Genomic DNA, 23894 nt, shown 5'->3' on the forward strand with positions numbered 1-23894 from the left:
CTTAAATGCCAATTTAAAAATATTCGGGTATTTCCGTCTTATCTATTTGGGCTGTACAGGAAGTAAAGACTTGAGTCCCCTGACCCAACGCAACGATATCAACGTTGAGATATGCATATGGTGCACGACGAAAGTCCTCCCCTGACGTAATAGTGTACGACTTAATTCTCACTTTTCTGGTAGGTACCTATTTAGGCCGTGTTCCAAGATTCAAAGTTTTTTAAAATATTAATCCAGTGATATCCATAGTTTTACAGTGAGAAAACAATTTAAAAGAGCAATGACCACGCTTATTGTCGAACCCGTATTCGTGCTAAAAGGCAATTTTATCGTTCCATTGAACGCTACTAAACAAACTATGCCTTTATTTATAAATAGCAGCGGAAAATATCGCTCGCTACCAACCTTTTTTGATAAAAACCAGAGGTTTCAATCAAATTACAATACTGGCTGCCACATCGGGAAAAAATTAAAAAGTATCCAAATTTGAAGTTCGAATGTCATTCGGCTATCAAATTTCAGTGCGTGTCGTCACGCGTGGCCGCGTCGCGGTTTTTGTGATTTTTATTTCGCGTTACAAAAAATCAAATCATGTCGGCATCCGATGTTGGTATCGACGATTTGTCGAACATCGACATAACGTTGATGACTTTGAGGAAACCTACGGAGTTGAAGAAAGTGATAGACTCAATACCGAAGCCAGTAAGAGCTGTTCCGAAGAATGGCTTGCCCATGTGGTACAGGCTTGGCCTGGAGTGCAAGCTCCCGATGCCCAAAATGCCGGTTGGGAAGATTGTGTTTGCACGTGGAAAAATCGGCGAGGACGTGAGTGAATAATTTCTTGGACCCGAGCATGACTTTGACTTCGACGTCGCCACAATGGATTAACGAACACGTTATTATTTCTGTACCTGTGATTAAATTAGAAATAGATACGGTGAATCCGCTCTATTTCTCTACACAGCCTCTTATAGCACTAATAATTTACGCCCGTATTCACAAACATTACTATGAGGTCTCACAGTGCGCGTGGCCGCACAGGGTGACACACGAACCAATCACAGAGCTCTATTGCCGTTTAGTTTCGATTTGCTGCTTCACTTAACCAAGCATCGTTTGTGAATACGGGTGTAAGATGCTATTTCCAGGACTGTCATGATACCATCTGTGATATCTCAATGATTACAAGATCCTGGTACTTTATAGAGTTTTACATTTCATCACCTGTTGCGCCTATGGTGAACCTACTGTATAATAACCCCATTGTGTACACACCTCCCAAAGCCTAAGCTGCGAAGACTATAAACGGAATGAATAAAGACCGTAAATCTGCTTTTACACCTCATTCCCATTTCTATTGTTGCTCTCACTAGAGGGGCACGTTCTGTTTACTCGGTTCGTAAAGTTTTTATTTATTCGAATTACTTACTCGAGTAATACTGCTGCTAAGTGGATGGTTTACTCTTAAAAAACATTTTACTACTTATTTTGGGATTCGTCTAATGTATTAGGCTTTTTAGGGCTTATGTAAAAGCCTTTTTATTGTCCTGTTGCATCCCTTGGAGAACCATCATTTCAGCCATTTTCAGTCAACTGTTGGACTTAAAATGCCAAAAAGCAGCAGAACGAGGACACATTATTTAGATTTACTTTGTAAAATAATTTATAGTCGACGAAGACGATGGAATTTTTGGGTGAAAATTGTGATCCTAGCAAGGAAAATTCGCAAAATACCAGGCCATTAGAGATAATTTCAGGCCTGTTCATCTCCGCGAGTTTACATCGAAAACAAAACACGCACGATGGCCCACCTACAGGATACTATTCGACAAGGCCTCACATACGAGCGAACATTGACTCACGCACGCGTATTCTTGTGTCATCATACATACATGGAAGAAGATAAAGAAAATGGTGTACTAAATACTGTGCAGTATTTAACTGCCTAAACAATAATAAAAACACAGAATGTACTTTTTTAAGTTGTCCTCAAGACACTGAGAGGTAAATAAGTAGTTAATATTATTCATGATAATTCATGCTAAATCATTTATTTTCTCCGCCATTTTCCGCAGTTTGGCACCTCACGTCACTTCATTTTACCGAAGTCAGCCCTATAGCTTCGGCGCAGTGCCGATCACTGACGTTTGTCAACAAAATGGTGCTTGACTCTTGAGACAGGCTAAATTACACCATATTGTTAATGACATTGAGCATACATTTTTTTAAATACCTTCGCGAAGTAAAACTTCTGTACGGAGTACTTATTATTATTCTGTGATAATTTTAAGAAACAATACGTTTTATTATCTTAAAAATGTCGGCCTCAAATAGTATCTTAAAATCTTCGCTTTTATCTTTAGCCTATCTTGTACTGTATGTACAGTCAGCGTCAATTAATTTATGCCACCCAAAGTAGCCAATAAGTTCGAAACACATCTTTGTCACAACTGAAATAAGGTTGTGTTGTCAACTTTTTTGCCACTACTTATTTGACGCTGACTGTGCATATTAAAGCCTTATTCCAATACTAACCGACATTATACGAGCACACATGGAGGCAAATACGCGTTTAGGCGGTTTCAGAAAGTTTCCGGCTTTAAATCCCTTTTTAAGAGACTTGGTTACGTTCATTATGCTAATGCTCCCCATTCAACCCGCGAATGACGTGGCTATAAGGGTTGCCATCAATATAACAGCATACTTTTTTTTATAAATATTTTTTATTGTGAGAATAACAGTTTAGTAATGGTATCGCACGTTTTTGTACTTAGGTTTAGGATTAGGAGTCATGTCATGTCAGTCAGAATATTTTCAAGCTTAGTATATGAACCCCAGTACAAAAAATAGTATTAAAACGTTAATTTAACTGTATTTTTATTTGATAAGTGATTCTTATTTTTCTGTCGATCTCTCAAAATCTCTGTCATATATGGTAAACGTATGTCGTTAATTTTAATTAACAGGTTCTATGATAGAGTTTTTTTTTATTTTTTCATTAGTTTAGTTAGATGCACTCTACATTAATACATTTGTTCTTGCCATAAAAAATAACAATTTGTTATTGCATCTCGACAACCCTACACCCGAAGCATTCTCGCGTAATAAATCTTTTTAGCGGCTACGTTATTGTTTCACACGTCCGCGGTATGTTCTTGTTAGTTTCAGGGTCCAAACCAACATCCCATTTTTCAAGTGTTTTACAACACCTACCTCTCTGTGGGAATGTAGATGGGGATTTCATGCGCATACTAACTTAGCCAAATTCTCATTGGACTCCCCGCAGACTTTTACTAAGTTGGCCCATAGTAATTTGATCGGCTTCTTCTTATTGTAAGAATTAGCTGATACCAAGTCGCTGTAATGTGTGTAAGATACTTGCATACAACAGCCTAACCAAACTATCGGCCAACCAAAATTTGTTCTTTACGGGGTGTCTTAAAGTAATGGGATAGCGAAGAGAAGAAAAGAAAACCTGGTGACTAAATATCCAAATTTTGAATTACGTGCCAACGAAAATTGAGATTTCGTTTCTATAATTCTAAGTTCATTTTTATATGAGCGGCTGTCTAGGCTAAAGATTGTTTTCAAAAAACACCCTTATCCTAATTTGTTACGTAACGCCTACGCCGCATTCATGATCCTAATGTTAGGATCTCTTCACAAACATCTTGTCTGCTTTGAATGATAAATTACCCTATATCAAAATTACGTAACGTTTAACGTTTATAAACTTAAGCATTAAGTCATGTAATTCAATCGTAATCGAAGTAAACTATTTCGAAGTTAAATTGGTATTATTACGGTCATTCTCACGATCAGGCGTTCTCAGCCTAATTACCATATCATTTTTGAAATTTGGCTTAATTGACTTAAATGCATTTAAATATAAAACACATGAAAAGTACGAATTTAACTATCGTAAAGGCGTCAAATTATTCAAAGCGGTTTTCGCGTAAATGAGATCCAAAAATTTTATGGTCACGGTAATTAGATAAAGCTAATACTTAATCTAACGGTATTATTATTATTGGTTTTTTTGGGCCTTTATTTGCGCCAACTCGACCAGGTTTGATCTATTGTGGCAGCCCTTGTCTTTAAAGTTCACTGCTTAGTCCCGTTGAGTCTATAAATTTCCAGATTCATTGGAGCGTGATATCTGCTATCTCATCCGGGTGCATGATGTGTCGCCCGAGATGGATACTTCTTTTGCTCATAAGCGGGAAGCATGAGCAAAGAACATGCATGGCCGTTTCTTCTTCTGTATGGCAGAATCTGCACAGAGTTTCCTCGGTCATGTTCATGTTCGATTTATGTTTGTTTAGTTTGCAGTGGCCGGTCAGTATTCTAGTCACTGCACAGGCTTTGTATCTTTTGAACTTTAGCAGTTCCTTAGTTACTTCATTGCTATATCCCTGAATGAGTGCTTTTGAGTGTTTTTGTCCCGATGTAGACTTCCACCACTCAATAGCCTCTTGTTTGCAGAGGGCGGTTAGTAGCGTGGTGGCTCGTTGTTTGGTAATGCCACAGAACGGTTCTACGCCGACTTGAGGGTTATCGGCTCCATCTCTGGCGAGTTCATCTGCTACTTCGTTTCCTTCTATATTCGAATGTCCTGGTACCCATGTAAGCGTTACTTTGTTGGTATTTCCCAGTGCATTCAGTGTCTCGGTGCATGTTTGCACCAATTTTGACGTGTATTCGAAGGATTTTAAGGCCAGCAGTGCTGCTTGGCTGTCTGAGTTGATGTAGATGTGTTGATCCTGGAGCTTCCTTTCCAAGTTTATCTCTGCACATTTGTTTATGGCAAAGACCTCGGCTTGGAAGATTGAGGCTTCAGTCCCCATGTTTAGGCTAACTTTGAGCTTAGGCCTCTCTCCGTAGATCCCGCAACCTACATTATTTTCCTTTTTGGATCCGTCCGTGTACCAGACGTGACTACCTTCCTTAAATGACATTTGGCCTTCTAGCCATTTGTCTCTAGGAGGTATGTTTACGGAATATAGTTTGGTGAAGTTACATTCCGTATGCATGTCGTCACTGGGCATGCACAGAAGTTTGTTTTCAAGTACTGATTCCTTGAGTCTTATCAGATTTTGAGAAGCCCATCTGACTTTCGTGCGGGTGCAGATTCTATATGTGCTCTGCTTGGCTTCTTTTTGCACATGCATATGCAGTGGTATAAGATCAAGCAGAGCATTTAATGCAGCCCCTGGTGTCGTTGATAGTGCTCCGGTTGCTGTGATGCAGGCTAGCCGTTGTAGGCTGCTTAATTTCTGTATTGTTGTCATTTGGTTGACCTTGCCGCACCAGACGGCAGAGGCATAGGTTATTATCGGTCTCACGACCGCTGTGTACAGCCATAGGGCGATTGCGGGTTTTAGTCCCCATCTTGACCCTGCCATTCGACAACAACTCCACAGAGCCATTTTGGCTTTTTGAATGATGTTGTTTAGGTGCGAATTCCAAGTAAGCTTTTGGTCAAAAGTTACCCCTAGATACTTGGTTTCGCTTGAGAAAGGAAGAGTTTTTCCGTTTAATTTCAGATCTAACGGTAATTAGAAAAGATATGTAAAATAGCAAAAAAAACAACATCTTGCATTGATAAATTTGTATACAAATATATAGCGTCATAAAAAAAGCTGTAGGTACACTTAATAAACCCTTTGCAAAAAGAAAAACACTAATTTCTATTATTTATTGTATCAAGATATTTTCAGTATACTGCAAGAATCGAGGCTATAAGGAACACTTAGTTTCAGCAAGAAGGGGCTACGTATCACATTTCAAATGAGAGCATTTAGCTGAATCAGAATCTTAATCATAATTTATTTGATTTAAATGTGGTACAAACGATTTAACGTACAGATAATTAATGGATCAGGAGGTCTCACGAATTAGACTTTTCGGATATGCATATTATATCGAAAAAGTAATTAATGATATAAGTGATTTTTCAGTATCCATTGCATATCACGAAGTTTTTTCTATGCATAACAAATCAGTTAGGATGCAGTCTAGGATGGTACAAAGTGCCTATACACTCTTGTCTTGAAAAGTCCCATTGTCTGTTGATTTGTTCCCTTTTGTTCTTAATGTGATCACGCCAGGTAAGTGTTAATGTTGGACAATCTCATCTTCTTAGGGCAAAGGTAATATGGATAGATTTTAATGGTATTATATTAGAATTAATTAATGATTTAACATGTAAATATCAATGATATTAATAGTGAAAATAAGTGTCTGGTACGAGACATGTTTCACGCAGGGGTGACATCTCCTGGCCATCAAGAAGCCCCGATTTCACTCCATCTAACTTCTTTTTGTGGGGTTACCTTAGGGGTTAAAATATTACTTTAAAATTCAACAACCATGCAGCAACTGAAGCTGAACATTCGTCATGAAATCAAATCTATTTCGAGGTTACTCTAACGAAAGCTTTTCAAAATTTTGATGTCAGATTGGAAGAAAAGTCCGTAAAGTTGTTATGGGAAAGCCTAGGTATATTTCATATTTTATCATCATACTTATTCAATCGTGAGTGCAATTTGTAGGTAATAATTTCATACAACGGTGATTATAAATATATGGTAATTAGTACATGGAAATTATAAAACGATAGTTTTTTTTCAAAATTTCCAAAATCTGCAGCGTATGCAAATACTGTCTTACTACAACGTATGAAGGCCAAAGTACTGATTCTATTTAAATTAACAACGTGGATCTACCTTCAAAAATCGAATATAAAAATAAGGACATGGTAAATAGAAAAATTGAAAACCAAAGATATGGTAATTATACTCTTACGCAATTCATCGACGGTACGCCAACGCTATAGACGTCTACTTGCTAACAGGTCTTAGAACTAACTAAGGGCTCGCGCCGCGCGCATAAATGATGTGTCAAATATTATTATTTAGGCTTGTGTGCCCAAAAACAGAAAACGTCACGGGAATTAGGACTTTCGCTCGGACAAGCAGTTTTTTAATTCTAATTATTTACAGAATGGTTCTATTGAATAGATATTTTGCTATGCATAAGACAATCTTTTGTACTCTTTAAAATGTTGAATGAAGTGAACCAAATCTATACGACATAAAAATTACAGCCAACTTTTAACATTAAGTCGGTGTGCGGACGCGTAACGGTAATTAGAGAACAGAGGTTCATGAAATTAATTAAGTCACAAATACTTAAAATAGAGGCCTATGATTTAATGCACAACTGGATAGGGTTGTTAAGTAACATATAAAAATACTTGCATGTCTCTAAGGACATCATCCACGTTTCATATATTTTTGGTCCAAAATCAAAAGTGCCGGCCAACAAAAAAAATTGCTGTATTCTGACAGAATACGTCTGCCTTAGCATTTGTTACTATGGCACCAAAGCCGTAGCTCCACTGTGCGTCGAGTATTTGAGATCTAAAAGTCATCGACTTTTCATACATTTTTTGTTCAAAATCAAAAGTGTCGGCCAATAAAAAAAAAAGTGCTGTATTCTGACAGAATACGTCCGCCTTAGCATTTGTTACTATGGCACCAAAGCTGTAGCACCACTATGCGTCGAGTATTTGAGATCTAAAATTCATCGACGATTCATACATTTTTTGTTCAAAATCAAAAGTGTCGGCCAATAAAAAAAAGTGCTGTCTTCTGACAGAATACGTCCGCCTTAGCATTTGTTACTATGGCACCAAAGCTGTAGCACCACTGCGCGTCGAGTATTTGAGATTTAAAATTCATCGACGATTCATACATTTTTTGTTCAAAATCAAAAATGTCGGCCAATAAAAAAAAAAGTGCTGTATTCTGACAGAATACGTCCGCCTTAGCATTTGTTACTATGACACCAAAGCTGTAGCACCACTATACGTCGTAGTATTTGAGATCAAAGTCAGTCGTTTCATATATTTTTAGAACTCAAATACTACGATGCACAGTGGTGCTACAGCTTTGGTGCCATAGTAATAAATGCTAAGGCGGACGTATTCTATCAGAATACAGCACTTTTATTTTTTGGCCGGCACTTTTGATTTTGGACCAAAATGGATGATGTCCTTTGTCATTTTTAACGATTTAACAGCCCGGACACCCAAAAACTAGCTCATCTGAGAATGGCCGATTATTTAAAATTTGCTATTTATAGTCAACACAAAATATTTCTTGTTTGACAACCTAGAGTGGTTTTGAATTCAATTTCCCCGGTGAAACTTTCCCTAAGTATTTCACCTCGACTTGAAACTTTGCAAACTCGGGAATCCTTGTTTTTTCTTACCAGCTTTTTATGCTTGTATAAGGTAAAGCAGTTTTTGTTGATTCATTTCTTCACCGCACTTTCGTTGACGCAACCTCCAGTAGTTCATTCGGAGATATTTCTCTCTTATTTGTTTTATCGTTTCGAACATTTTTGCTTTCGTGTTAGTTCGGGACCAATTGGGTATCCCAAAAGTTTCTTGCCATGTTTTTACACGTTTTGGTTGTTTGGACTACGAAGCCGTTTTGTGTTTGTGTAGTCAGATTAGCACTTTTTGTTCGATTTTAACCTAACGCTCCTGAACCTTTTTAGTAAATTGCCTTTTTTGCATAATCACAGAAGTGAACAATTTAACGTGAGGCTAAAATAACAAGCCGAATTTTAATATTTATGTTGATGGTTAAAGTACGTAGCTAAATTAATTCTAAAGATTTAGGCCGCATTTTTATGAAATAAAAGAAGCTTTGTCGGTAAAGGGTCTATCGAAATTTCTTGTTAGATGTTATCCATGTACCCATTATTTACCTCCTGTCCACATACAAATGAGATTTATGATGGAGCGAGCGATAAAAGAAGCGATTCTTTACTTTGATCTTTGACATTTTGTCTTACCACCTTACGAACAGTCATTCGGTAAGGTCACGTATTACACGCAAATGACAAAAATTTTACTCTTATCATCCTGGTACCGCTGTTTTTTTTTGCACAGCTTTATTGAAACACACACATTACCAATATCTATTCTCGCACTGCATTAACTACTTTCGCAGTTACACTCCTCTAGTTCAAAATCTAGTCAATCTTTGTATGTTTCAATATCAGCAGTATCTAGTTATGCCACTTAGCACTAGCTAAAAGTCTGTCTGCTTTGAACTGAAAAATTTTTCAGGAACATTTCGTAGTACGGGCTTTTAAAGCCCATGATAACTAGTTTACTAGCGTTCGATAGTGCTTCCTAAATTCCCTCTGTCGCTGAGTCACAACTCCTCCGATGTACACATCAGACACAATATCCGGCCCATCCACTTTGAAAGGAATCGATATTATCGGGTCGCTATCCTGATAGTCATCGATAATAATGGGAGCGGTTAAGAAATTGTGAGTCAACGTTCTGTGACACCCTTAATACAGATTTGTGTTTGCTTCTGTTATTTAGATAGTGACGATGACAAACTATTAGTTTTTTTTTATAAAGAAAAAATTATTTACCTTTATTTTTATTAATAAAAGTTACACCCTAGTTGAACTCTGGCTTCAATTGTCATTTAGTATGGAAATGTCATTTTAATCCAAGGTTCATCCTAGGTGTAACTTTTTATTAATAAGGGGGTTAAAGTTATTGGTAACTAAAATCTTATTTGGGAAGGCGCTGGATGCAGGCCGCTACCAACCGTGCGATGTGGAAGTCATTGGGGGAGGCCTATGTTCAGCAGTGGACGTCCTGTGGCTGAAATGATGATGATGATGATGATGATGAAAATCTTATTCGTGAATACATAACATTAATGCTCTGACATTTAATTTAATTAATAATAGAGCTAAAGAGCGTAGATTTCGTCATCAAAATAGGGCCAGTATGACTTTAAAGTTATCAGTGTAAAACTTAACGTTTGCAACTCAGCACATGGGTATGTTCAATGTTGTTTCTGTGCCAAAAAACCGGTATCGTTGGTAGAGACACGCGCGTTGGGCTAACGTGCCAAATGTGGGCCAGTTTGGCATTCGTTATCGCCCTGATAAGTACGTACCTGCCAAGTAAATTAGACGTATTTGGTGCCATAAAGCCTATTCATATTTTGAACGACATTAAAAGGCTGTTAGGGTATTGTCACACGACATTTTGTGGGGTTCGCGTCTTTAACGAGCGTGTAAAAAGCGCGAATGTAGAGCGCTCGCATTATTTTTGTCAGCGGGCACGATCGTGTTTTTGCATGAAACAAATTCTTTATTGTGATTTAATCGATCAAAATATATTTTTACAACAGTTCTTTCAGAGTTGTCGTTTCGAAAGCATCTGATAATAGTCTATTTGTATAAAGATGGTTAATTAATAATGAAGCTTCAAGTTTGAAGCATGCATCGTCCGTAGCAAGCATTTTAGTAGTTGCTAGAGACTGATGACGCACGTTTAAAACGCTCGCGACCAAAAAACGCCAGTGCGATTAAGGCCTAACATTCTTATTTGGTTCTAATCAAATAAACTAGCATTCTAAGCTAGCATATTGCATAATGTTATGACCCGCGAGGGAGTAAACTGTATTTCCTTCTGACTGGTATAGGGCCTGATGGTAATGTAAATGCAGAAGCAAGTGATTTTAAGAAAAATCTAAATAAGGGCCCAAACAGAGTATATTTTAAACCCGACAAGGACTCATAACCAAAAAAACGAAACAATGGCAGTAAAAAGTATTTAAAAAACATTGATTGCTGGTGAAACAGCCAGCAAAATAAAATGAATCATCCAGTTAACTCGAATCCAAAGAATGTAGAATCTTTATCAATCCCAAAATACATTTTAACGCGATTAAGTTATTTCGACAACAACAAAGCAGCCAAATTAATACTTAAGTCCGCATTATCATTAGGTAGTCACTGGATCAACTAGAGGTCAGAGAGCCGAACAAAATAGACTGAAATTACGTGTATACTACGAAAAAGTCACAAAGGATTATAAAAACACCAGCACTTGCTTGGTTCCTACCTACCTATTGTGGTTTCCAGTTTGGTCATGATTACACGAATCAAGACACTTAATCAAAATAACGGTCTAAATGAAGTATAATTAGAAGGGTACAAAAATTAACGGTAAACTTTTAATACCAGAATGATACAATTTTGTCGGGTTGTATTAAACAAGTTGATTAAACTGTTCATAATATATCGACGGTCCCTACGTATAAAAACGTATCTGAAAACGGCCAATTTTACAGGAGAGCGGTTTGAAGGTTTAAACATGTGTAGCTCGCGTTCTATTTATCATACATTGATGAAATTTGGTATAATAGTTTTATATGAGGTATATTTTATAAAACATGAAGAATTATTAAAAAATAATCACAATAAGTGTATTATTTGTCATTTACTCACTTATACAACGGAAAGTTTCTAATTACAAATGACGTAAGTGGTACTTACTAACTTTTACGTCGGAGTAATATATTTATTTAAATTATTAACTGCCACATAAGCAATTGTACACGGGAACAAAGTTCAGCTACTACTGACCGTAACTCTCACTCTAGGCCCATAGTCCTGCTCGACGAGGTATAACAGCGTCCCGCCTCGTTTCCCAGATAGTTGCATTTTGGAGGCACTCAATACCTTAAGATTCTTCCTTATCTAAGGGGTCTTTTGACTGAAGAATACTTGTGGAACCGGAAAATTTTCTTTGTCAATAGTGCCGGCCAGGTTTGACGGCATGGCATCGAGTCCGAAGATCAAGATGGCTCTTTTTCGAGTTCGATCTTGTGGAACATTGAATACAACAGGGTACTAAATGGAACCCTTTTCAAGAGCATGGATATTTCAATATTTCATATTTTCTGTCATGCAGATAGTTCATCATTACATGAATATCCTCGTCGTTTCAGCCAAATGACGTCCACTGCTGGACAAAGGCCTCCCCCAAGGTTTTCCACAATGAACGGTCCTGCGCTGCCCGCATCCAGGCTAAAATAAATAAATCCTAATCCTAATATATAATATCCTCATAAATAAATAAATAAATAAATAAATAACTGTCACAGCGAGGTGGCTTGCCTGGGCGAAATAGACGGCATTATGTTTAAAGGCATCCCTGACACCTTAACCTGACGCCCACACCACTGTCAAAACTAAGGCCCAGATCAAATATCTAAGAGTTATCCTGTTAATCACCAGTGGCGCCAAGTAGTGAGTGCAAATACGGTGACCTTAACTGTATATAACCAGTGGCAGCTCGCACTTTTTCCAATACGTCGCCATGCGTATGGAAGACAACTTGCTTTTTCATGGCTGCTTCCCTAATTTGGAGGTCCGAAAACTCTATGTCGGAAGGCTATGGAGAAAGGCCGGGAGCTCTATACTGGCACCCTCAAAAGCAGAATTCGTTCATATAGGGCATCACCCTCGTAGGGAAAAGTAACGCTGCCCATCTTCTAAGACCTTAACAGGCCCAGAAAGTCTACAGGGCTACATCGTCGGCTTTAATGCAGCGTAAAGAACGAGGTGAAAGCCCCGCATTAGGAGGACAGAGAAGCCGTTTGACGTAAGACTCGCTAGACTGTGCTGTAGTCTAGTAGTTGATAAACTACCTCGCCGTAGCTAAGTTGGGTCACTGAACTTTATTCGCACTCGTGCAGAAGTTTAACCCATTATAGACTGAGTTTTCTTAAAGTGTCAGATTTTTGTTTTTTTGAAATATGTTTATAATTATGGTCTACATAATGCCATACAAGCATTGAAAAAATGATCCGACCTGTAATCTAGAAAAAAAATGCTGGTACCATATGGTACCGCTAGCCTCTTACCGTGTCAGTCGGTTAAAACATAACTTTATCATGGACTTTATAAAAATAGGGTAAATTATTTATTTTATTATTATTATTATATGTATTAATATACAAGCAAATAACAGAAGTGATATTAAATGTAAAAAAACTGTATATTGGGTAAGGAATATTCATTTTTATCTTTGAATATTCAAAAATTTGGAATGGAGCTTGGCATTGCACGCTGCACTTAGCCCCACGTAACATTTCCTATACTCTAATATTGTTCGAGAGTTGCAATTATCTCGAGTTCATTCTATAAATATCTGCTTCGTCTTGGGACCTTCATCATCCTCCAAAACTGCCAATGTTTCGTGTAAGTTACATCTAAAATAAACAAAAACCCATGGTTTTGTAAAGTATAGGAAACTATTTTACTTTATCTTCCTGTATACCTTATATACCATTGAATATATCACATACTTCCCAATAAATACAGTAAAAACTAAAAATCATAAAATAATTAAAAAGACACGGTAAGCGGCTAGCGGTACCGTACGGTACCAGTAATTTTGACATACAATATTTCCAATTATTATTACCTATCTACGTAATTTTACACCATTTCACAATAAGAGCACTTATGGAGAATACAAGATTGTAACAAAATCAGTATTTCACTATCGCACAAAAAAAATATGATCACTTACTTGAATGGCGCGTCAATTTTTAAGAGAAAATTTTGATGCGCTCACTTCTATCATTTATTACACACAACTGAAAAGAATAACTGTCAATTTTTATTCCTAGAAGCATAGACCATATCTATTGGCTACGAATTGCATCAATCAGAGCACTGCATCTTTTCACGTGTTAATGTATAGAGCCAAATTAAAACACACAAAAAAGTGGTACCATATGGGACCGCTAGTCTATAATGGGTTAAGGTTGCTCGAGCGATCGCACCATGACTGGGCATGGATCCTTCGAGCCCTAACTGTATTGTGGTGGCTAGGAGTATACGGCACGCCATATTCTTGCGGGATAGCATAGTCAAAGCTATGTGGACGGTAACAAAACCTGGGTGGTAATGAATCACCTCTATCTGAGAAGACAAGGTGCCGAAAGAAGCTGCGGTACGATAGCGCGACTACGAAGCAAGTACGGGTGCATTTGAATTCGTTCCAGGCATTGCATTGGCCACCACCATCGTCTGCTGACGGTGAGTGTTTGTACGGGAAAGATGTATACTTCCAGCTGCTCTCGTCCCAACTCTCGCCGTGTAGGCGGGAGGTCTTTGTCTGGAACCTCAAAGTTAGCACTTATAGCGAGTGACGGGGACATCAGGGTATTTTTAGTGGGTATACCTCATCCTTCTGACGGGTATGTATGCAATATCATGTAAGCATTATCATGTAATAGTAGCTTCTAACTACAGTTAATTGAAACTTTTGTTTGTAAGTGTTACCTACTTATATTTATTTCTGAATGCCATAATATGCTTGATAAATAAATAAAATAAATTTTACGATATTTTTACAAACTTGTATCTTGTAAAAAATAGCATAGGAGAAGAACTTGGTTGCGTTAATTCTAATAAATGACCCTAGATACTTCAGTTGTGTTGTATATCATATTTTATATTGTTTTGTCTTCACTTTTATCTCCACCAGATATTGCTAAAATACAATTTCTCAGCGTAAAACACCGTTACCGGCACTTGCTTATAGACATAAAACAAACTTTTCCAAAGTAAAACATTTATAGTGGCAGTTACGGCTAGAAGATACTTTAATTTTCCGACGTAAAAATAGGTAAGTGCCACTTACTTATAATAGTAACTTTAATTTTCCCTAGTGAAACAACACAACTACCAGGTTCCTACAGTTAATTGATTAATTTGCCGTTGGTATAATGTTGAGTGAAATAGATTAGGTTACAAACCATAATAATACCTATTTTCTTCATAAATTACGTATCAATTCACTCGATCTGCGTGAATGAAAGTGGCAGTTGCGGGGCAGGGCGCGCGGAGCTAAGCGTGAGGTCCAGCGTAAACTTTCGTAACTCCCACTAATGCAATTTTACTGCGGAAATCGTTCTAATTTTGTAGTTGCGGGATTTGTTTTTTGGCGTTTTAAGGTTCAATTTGAATAAAAAGTGTATGTTTTTTGAACTGAGCCGTAACTGTTGGGTCCTCTGAAGGTTTTGCAAACAAAAAAGGCAAATCGCGGAACTGGTAGATACTGAATTGTACGTAGGGACCGTCGATATGAAGTATAAACATGGCTGGGCATTAACAGCTTATGATGCTCGCCTATTAATTTGCAACTGATTAAAATGCAGATTGCTAGTTAATTACAGTTTAATTACCATGTATTAACAAATGTATGTATTACATTTATGTATTGCAAAATACAAACAGAAATACCCAATAGTTCTAAATTATTTGAATAATTAGTGCGGGTGTCTATGGGCGACGGTAATCACTTACCATCAGGTGATCCGTCTGCTCGTTTGCCTCCTGTCACATAAAAAAAAATTTAGGTACCTATTGAAGTTTCAGACTCAAGTTTTAAGGCATTTCAATTTTACGAGACTCTGGTTTTGTGCGAAACTTTTAGACTAATGTGTTTTTGTGGGATAACGCGAGGACGTTTATCAAATGAAACGAAACTCTTAATTTTATTCTAAGGTAATATTTCCTCGCTTTTATCATTATTCCGTATCTTCAGTCGGTTTGTCAAAAAGTGTATTTCCACTGAGTCTAATCAGCTTTCCAAAGTAATAGCAGTTATTTTACCTATTTACTCAAAACATTATTGCAAAATTAACACAGTATAAAATGGGCATTTATTACGGCATTATCTCCAGTTATCCAATCGCTGTTCTTAGCTAATCCAGTTAGTCCACTTCAATTGAATATACAATTTTTTAAACGCACCTTTCTCACGATCACTTCTTTTACACCACAGGTACGAAGACTGGGCCTTGGTGGCACCGGCCCTCAGCCAACGTTCGACCTCACCGACCCTTACTGCAACAACGTGTCCTATGACTACGTGCCAGAACATGACCCCCATCTGGCCCACCACTTCGCCCAGAAGCCAGCGAGGAACAGGATGAAACAGCTCGGCTACTGCACTAAGGATGGACGGGCTGTGTGCTCGCTAAGAGAGTTCAACCAGTACAGAAAATATCTGTACAATCAGTTCATGGATAGGATACACCAGGAGATGAAGAAATTGGTAAGTGCTGATGGATTTTTACTTAAGTAAAGGGTATAATCTAGAGCGGTAGAAAGTCGTTATGAATATGGTTTATGGAAACTTGCTAGACTAGATAAAATGATTGGTTTTATAACTAGTTTGCTAGAAATCTTATATTATATTAAGTACTCGTAACAGTTGTTAGGGAACAATTTGTTGATATAACATGAGATTTGGTCAAGCATCATTTAGCTACGACAAGGTTTTCAGTTTCTGTACTTCATTGTTCGCTCTCTTAACTCATGTAGATTGTAACTACCTATTTAATAAAGTTGCATCTCTAGCCATCCTCAATTATGTAAGTAGGTTTATACTCGTAAGATTGTTGTAATCCTTGTGTCGTTTATTACTCAAATGCATTTAATGGTTTTGTCATCCCAATACCTACCGGTCGTTATTATGTCATAACTATTAAAGGATAGTGAGTGACTTAAAGAACCTACACGTGTAGAGCACAACTGAGTCACTTTTTGATGTATGAGAGCGGCAGGGGAGGAGTGACATTGACATATTTTATTATGACGTGACATAGCATACAAAATCAGAGATGGAATTGTGTAAAGCAATCGTAATCATTTAACAGTTCATAACGTACGATAAAGTCAGTTAAACAAAGCGTTTGACAGAATATTCGTACGTTATGAACTGTCAAATGATTATGATTTCTTTACACAATTCCACCTCTGAAGCATATAACTATCTGAAGTCTCGCTGACGTTTGAAGTCTCAAAAACACCCTTGCTGCACCTGTACCTCATGCACTATACTGATTCAATTAACGTCAGACCTATAGTTAACCCTGTCAATGGTACATGCCATCAGGATGAACGAGCCCGTGATGACCTGACCCTGAAGAGAGTGGAAGTGGACGTGGCGAGGCGGTTGCAAGTGTTCACCAAAGCGGAGAGGGCAAGGGAGCACCTCGAGAGAGTAGCGCAGGAGCACGCGGATGAATGGGCCGAAAAGAGGAGACTGTAAGTATAATAATATTCTTGTGACGGAGTTTTGGGCCGACGCTGTGTAGGTTGTTGTTCGACACGTCAAGAAGAAGAAGTATAATAATAACTAGCGGCCGCACGTGATTTCGTACACGTGGGTCCCGTTTTACCCCCTTAGGGATGGAGTTTCGTAAAATACTTTCTGATGCCTCGTCATAACTAAACGCCCTTGGAGCTCAGAACTTTCGAAGTTCAATAAAAAATGTGAGCACATTATTAGGTACTTTAACCAAAATCGAAAAAGTGCCGATGACAAAAAAAAAACATCTACCTGCATGCCAAATTTCAGCCCGATCCGTCCAGTGGTTTGGACTGTGCGTTGACAGATCACTATGCCAGTCAGTCAGTCAGTCGGTCACCTTTGAGTTATGTATATTTAGATAATCCTAAGAGCCTTGCCACACTGGCGGATTACAAGCATTTTCAAAGCGGAGCAGCGACGCGAGGCGGAGACGTTGAGAATCCGCGACGTGTTCGCTGCGGACACGCGGTGTCACCGCTCCGCTTTGAAAACGCTTGCAAATCCGCCAGTGTGGCAGCTCACTAAAGGTGTTAAGGTGGTATGCTAGGTTACGCACTATAGGCAGGCCTGTTCATCTCCGCGAGTTTACATCAAAAACAAAACACGCACGATTGCCCCCTACAAGAGTACTATTCGACAAGGCCTCACATACGAGCGAACATTGACTCACGCACGCGTATTCTTGTGTATGATGGAAAAAAATAAAGAAAATGGTGTACTAAATACTGTGCAGTATTTAACTGCCTAAATAATAATAAAAACACAGAATGTACTTTTTTAAGTTGCCTCAAGACACTGAGAGGTAAATAAGTAGTTAATATTATTCATGATAATTCATGCTAAATCATGTATTTCCTCCGCAGACAGTGGTGACTGAGTTTGTTGCGGCGCTTCTTCTCAGCACTTGCCAAATGTTGGTCTCGAAGCGCTGGTAGGGTAAAAAGATTATGAGACATGTAGAGGCTCCTTAAGAGCATATTTTATGACGATTTGTAAGAACTATTTATTAGTCTAAACAAATAAAGAAATTTTGACTTTGACTTTGACTTTGCCATTTTCTGCAGATTGGCACCTCACGTCACATCATTTTACCGAAGTCAGCCCTATAGCTTCGGCGCAGTACCGATCACTGACGTTTGTCAACAAAACTTCTGACAAACTTGCTTGACTCTTGAGACAAGCTAAATTACACCATATTGTTAATGACATTGAGCATACATTTTTTTAAATACCTTCGCGAAGTAAAACTTCTGTACGTAGTACTTATTATTATTCTGTGCTATAGGTCTAGCGCTTAAGTCAGTCTTTCCCAAAGTGGGCGATAACGCCCCCTTGTGGGCGCTGCATGCTTAAAGGGGGGCGGTAAGAGACCCGGAAAAAAAAATGGGGCCGTTGTGTAGAGGCTTGGGAGGCGTCATCTACTAGGAGGACTCTTAGACACCGACTGAGCTCGACTCTTGACTACAAAAATGGGGGGCGCTAAAAAATATTTTATTCTCAAAGTGGGCAGTAGACTAAATAAGTTTGTAAACCGCTGGCTTAAGTCAATGCCTGCCTGAGGTATGGAAGCGGGACAGAGCCCCGATTACGGTAAACTTTTAACGTCTACAATCCAGACACGCTTCATCGATTCTGCGATACGATTGGTCAAAACAGCTGACGTACGCTGTTTACGCTGGCGTACGTCAGCTGTTTTGACCAATCGTATTGCAGAATCAGACACGCGTCTGGATTAGGGTATGCAAAACCGAAAGTTTATTAAAAACCGATTTTTTTTTCGGTTTCCAAGAAAAAAAACCGGTTTTCGGTTTTTAATCGGTTATTATCGTTCTATTTTTTTTTCAATCAACTAGTAGTTACATACAGCGATTTGTTACGTCCTGTCCGTTTTGTGTTAGATTACATTATTTAAGAGAGGGTTATAACAGTTTTGATAAATTCTTCAGCTTATTCATTAGGCATTATAGGCACATAATGCATAATGAATAAGCTAAATTTAACTCAAGGTATGGTAGTTTATCTCCATTGTACGTATTTACGTAATAATTGTCAACGAATACGTTTTTAAAATTCATTACTCTGTCGGTTTAGATTTTGTTAATTACCACCATGTACGTAATGTGGTATCCTTCCGTTTGGCCAAATTACTTTTCGCCAAATTTCACTTCGCAAACAACTTATCGCCAAAGTTTCATTTCCCAAATAAACTTTTAGCAACTGTACTTTTCGCAACTAATTCATTTGGTCAAATTATCATTTGGCCAAATTTTACTTGGCAAATGTTTATATAGCAAATGTTTTATTTTGCCAAATATTATATCCCAAATAATTTGTTTGGTCAAATTGACACTTCACATACTTACCCACCGTTTCCCACAAATCAAAGCATAAGGCAGATGATCATGGTTTTTGCATTGCAGAAAATAATATGGTTGCAGAAAGTAGGTATTGCAGAAAACAGTAGGTTAGGTTAGGTTAGAACAGTGACCCTTAACGCGCGAAGGCGAGCAAAGCGTGCCGCGGCAGCGGCCGCCGAGCGCTAGAATCACTTCTATTGTTAATGAATCATTTGGAAATTTCGATAAAAAGAATGAAATAAGTATGAAAATTAATTTAGAACAAATTTTATATTAACTACCCACTAAACAAAATAATAACCACAAGCTAATTTGTATTCCATTTTATGCACCAATCAAATTATTTTGTAAATAGTTTATCGTGAAATATTTTTGCCAAATGAAACATTTGGCAAAACATACTTTGCCAAACAATAATATGCCAAAAACGATATTTGCGAATTAAAAGTTTGCAATAAGTTGTTTTGCCAAATGAGAATTTGCCAAATGAACATTTGCGAAACGTTGTTTGCGATGTGATAATTTGGGAAACGTTTTTTGGCCAAACATTAGTAATTCACGTAATGTACATCGAAAACGTATTTGTTTACAATTACGATTGATATAAGCAATATTTAAAATTAAAAAGTATAATAAAATGTAAAAAGCTTTATTTGTGAACGTTAGGTGATTACGATTGATATTTTAAGCAATATCTTAAATTAAAAAGTATAATAAAATGTAAAAAGCTTTATTTGTGAACGTTAGGTGGTATTTCTGTCCAATTTCAATACACTACAGTAATAAGCTTCTGCAGATATCGCAAATAAATGAGATTCAATGTTCAAAACAATTCAGAAATAAAAACTGTTCAATTCACTCACACATGGTAAATTATTCACTGCAATAATCACCAACTATCTGAATTGCGGGGCGTGGGTCATGTCAGGTGGCGGGCGCGGGCGGTACGAGTCCTAAATAATTATCGGGGATTCCCCGTTCAAAGGTAGGTAAACGACGGAGTAACCAAGTGACAATGTTGCCAAGTTATAAATTGTAAAATAACCAAATATTCGTTAAATATCAAAATACCCAGGTTATATTATAATAAAATGATATTGCTTATTTATGGAATTTGTTACGTGTATACAGATAGAAAAACCGAATTAAATCCGGGTTTCGATTTTTAAAACCGGTTTTAGAATTCGTCGAAAAAGGGCGGTTTTTCCGATTTTTCGGTTTCCGATTAACCGGTTTTGCATTCCCTACACGGGAGGGTGTTTTTGAAACATCAAATACTTATCAGCGATCTGCTTCAGATTTATATTTTATGTTACGTCATAATTATGTCAATGTCACCCCTCCTGTGCTGCTGTATATTGAAATACTTTTTTTTTATCTACAATTACGAGGAGGCTCTTGTATTGTATCTCACCTGATATTAAGTGACGAGCTTCACCCGGAATCCTCAACCACGGAGGAACTGGCTATCGTAATTTTAATTGCCGGGACACAACAATGATGTTAACATTGTTGTTATGGCGACAGACTTAGGTAAGATGGTGGTAGTTAGCCAGGCTGACTTAGAACAAGCCCTATCACCAACCAAACCGAACAAAAAAATCTGCTCCCACTGGGAATCCAACCAGGGACCTCTGCGTCTGAAGAAGGTGGACTTACCACTAGACCACAGAGGCGGTTAATATGTTTTTTTTTTTTTTTTTTTTTTTTTTTAATCTCCGGCTGAAATTGCCGGAGTTCGGTTTCAGACAAAACAATTTGTTGAATATTAAATCAATAATGTATTATTATTTTTTTTTTTAGAGCAAGTGGTGGTAGTTTCTCGCTAATGTCTACGAGCAAACTTGTAGTCTCCATACTTTAGAGGTTTTTTTTTTTTTTTATTTATGTACAAGGTTTTAAATTTAAAAATGAACTTAACATTTTTTTTTTTAGGTATATTATTGTATTTTTTTGTTTTTTCCTTTTATTGTTTTTTTGTTTTTTTTTTTTTTTTTTTTTTTCTTTTTTATTTTGTTTTAATATATACATAAATTTAAATACCTTTCATATATACTTTATGTACACTTACATTTATTGCACAAAATTTTAACTTACGTACTATTGTATTCTTTTAAATTATTTACAATATATTTACATAATTGGATGAATGATTGGATGGCGCTTTCCCTCTTTAACAGGTCCGATATTTCAAAGGGGTTAACTTTAAGGTATTGGCATATAGCCATGTGCTGTACTCTTTGCCGGGCAAAACGTGGACATTCTTTGAGTAGGTGAAGTATATCCTGAACAGCATTTGTGTCGCAATTGCACTTATCGGTCTCGACTATCTTGAACCGATGTAAGTATTGTCGGTGATAGCCGTGACCGGTAAGAATTTGTGTCAGGTGGAAGGAGTGTTCCGCCTGAGCGAAGAGTTGGTTGATGCTGTCCAAGTTTGGGAGCCAGTTGCGGGTGAGAGCACCAGTGTTAGCATTAATGTAACGATCATTCACTTGGCGTTGGTTTATTTCCCTTATTCTGCGCTTTACGTGGCTGATCGGAAACCTAGCAAAGTCGGGAGCTCGCTGAGAAGACGCTGCACTTTTTGCGGCCTCATCTGCTGTTTCGTTGCCTTCAAGTCCAGCATGCGCCTTGACCCAGACGAAATCCACGCATCCCGAATGTCGACGTAAATGATCGTGAGTCATTACTGCCAAGCTGTTGGTGGTTTGCCCATTTGCTAACTCTTGAAGAGCAGAGTGGCTGTCCGAGAGAATAGTTGATCTTACGGTGTTGGATTCCGTGATCCATATGACGGCACGTTCAATGGCTAATAGTTCCGCTTGAAAGACGGTACAGCTGTCGTGGAGTTTAAGTTCACAAGTTACAGATGTTTGGTTAGGCTTCATAACGACATATGCTGCGCCAACTTTACCGTCTTCCAATTTACTGCCGTCGGTATAGATCTTAGTGCCGTCAGGTGGGCAAAGTCTGTCAATATCCTGTTCAGTATATGCCGAAGAGAATGTGATGCCCTGTCGTGCTGCAGGGTGAGGAAGTTTCGCTGGTGGTGTGGGTTTTTGCAGCGTGACGTTTGAAGGGAGATATGGCGAGCATCCCGAAAGTTTTGCACGTTCGGTGATGCAGATCTCGTGGACTTTCAGATCGAGTGGAGTGAGCTGCGCAAGCGAAATGGCAGCAATAGTTGATACAGTACGGAAACCACGTATTATCTTAACAGCAAACCCACGCTGCAAAGACAAGAGATTTCTGCTGACCTTTTTAAATTTAACTGCATCACCCCAGATCCCAGCTGCATACGTTATAATGGGTTGTATTACTTGTTGGTATATTGTTGAGATGTTTTGGCTATGAACCCCCCATGTGGGGCGAACAAATTTGCAGAGTGAACGATAAATTTTAAGAGCTTTGCAAATGGTGTAGTCAGCGTGTTTAGTGAAGGTTAGTCTTTGGTCGATTATAATGCCGAGTAATTTTATGTCACTTTTAAATTGCAGGCGGATACCGCGGTGGGTGATGCGAGCTTTACGGGCAGTCGGGGTAAAACCAATCATTTGTGTCTTTGTAGGGCCAAAGGTGAGTTTTGCATTCTCTCCCCAAGCTGTTATGGTTTCTAGAGCGATGTTTGTATTGCGTTCTAGTTGTACTAGGTCTTTGGCAGTGCAGATCAGCAATACATCATCGGCATAAGCCTGCAGTTTGCACCCCGAGGGGAGCTCCTGCTCGAAGAGTTCATCCAAAATGATGTTCCAGAAGCTCGGTCCGCAGACTGAGCCCTGTATGCATCCACGAGTCATTGTCTTAGAAGCGCTAGAGTCGGCATAATTTAGAGTAACCGTCCGATCACTTAGATAGTTTGTAATGAGCTTATATATGTTTTGGGGACACTCAACGAGTTGGAGTCTCTGTAAAAGCTTGGGCCACCAGGCGTTGTTAAAGGCACCTTGGATGTCCATAGATACTGCAATCACTAATTTTTTGTCCTGTCGAGCTGATTGAATGTCTTTAAGAGCTTGATTCAGAGCATTCACTGTAGAAGTTTGTTCTTTGAACCCAAATTGCTTCGGGTTCATGAACCCTTTTGTGTGGAGATGGTGTGTAAGCCGTTTAGTGATGAGCTTTTCAATCAGTTTTCCAAAGACATTTATAAGACCTATTGGCCTGTAAGATGACGACACATTGTAATCATCCTTGGTGGGTTTGGGTACAGCTATCACTTGAGCCACTTTCCAGATGGTCGGAAAGTATGCCAGTTCTAAACAGCGATTAAAAAGACGGGTAATCATTTCCGGAAAGGTATGACAGACTGCAGAGATAATGTCGGAGGTAAAATTGTCAGGTCCGGGAGCCTTTTTGGGATTCATGCTATCAATGCATGAGATAACTTCTTCTGTTGTAAATTGGGTATCATTATGAGTGTTTGGAGTGTGGTGACTTTGTTGCCTAGTCATTTTGTGACAATCCAGACTGTCAGACGTATCATCGTTATAAAATTTTTCCAATAGTTTTGCTGCCGTCTC

The 23894-nt window shown here is 38.2% G+C and overlaps 1 protein-coding gene across 1 annotated transcript in view; it reads left to right on the top strand.

The window, feature by feature from the left end:
* Positions 1–518: 518 nt before the first annotated feature.
* Positions 519–23894, top strand: part of LOC135073786 (uncharacterized) — a 57330-nt gene continuing 33954 nt past the window's right edge. The window contains exons 1-3 of the mRNA XM_063967966.1: positions 519–825; positions 15701–15973; positions 16817–16968. Of these exons, the coding sequence (XP_063824036.1) occupies positions 592–825; positions 15701–15973; positions 16817–16968 (659 nt within the window). The 5' untranslated portion in view covers positions 519–591. The remainder of the gene's footprint in view (positions 826–15700; positions 15974–16816; positions 16969–23894) is intronic.

Source organism: Ostrinia nubilalis, chromosome 1 (genome assembly GCF_963855985.1).
Source record: "Ostrinia nubilalis chromosome 1, ilOstNubi1.1, whole genome shotgun sequence".
NCBI lineage: Eukaryota > Metazoa > Arthropoda > Insecta > Lepidoptera > Crambidae > Ostrinia > Ostrinia nubilalis.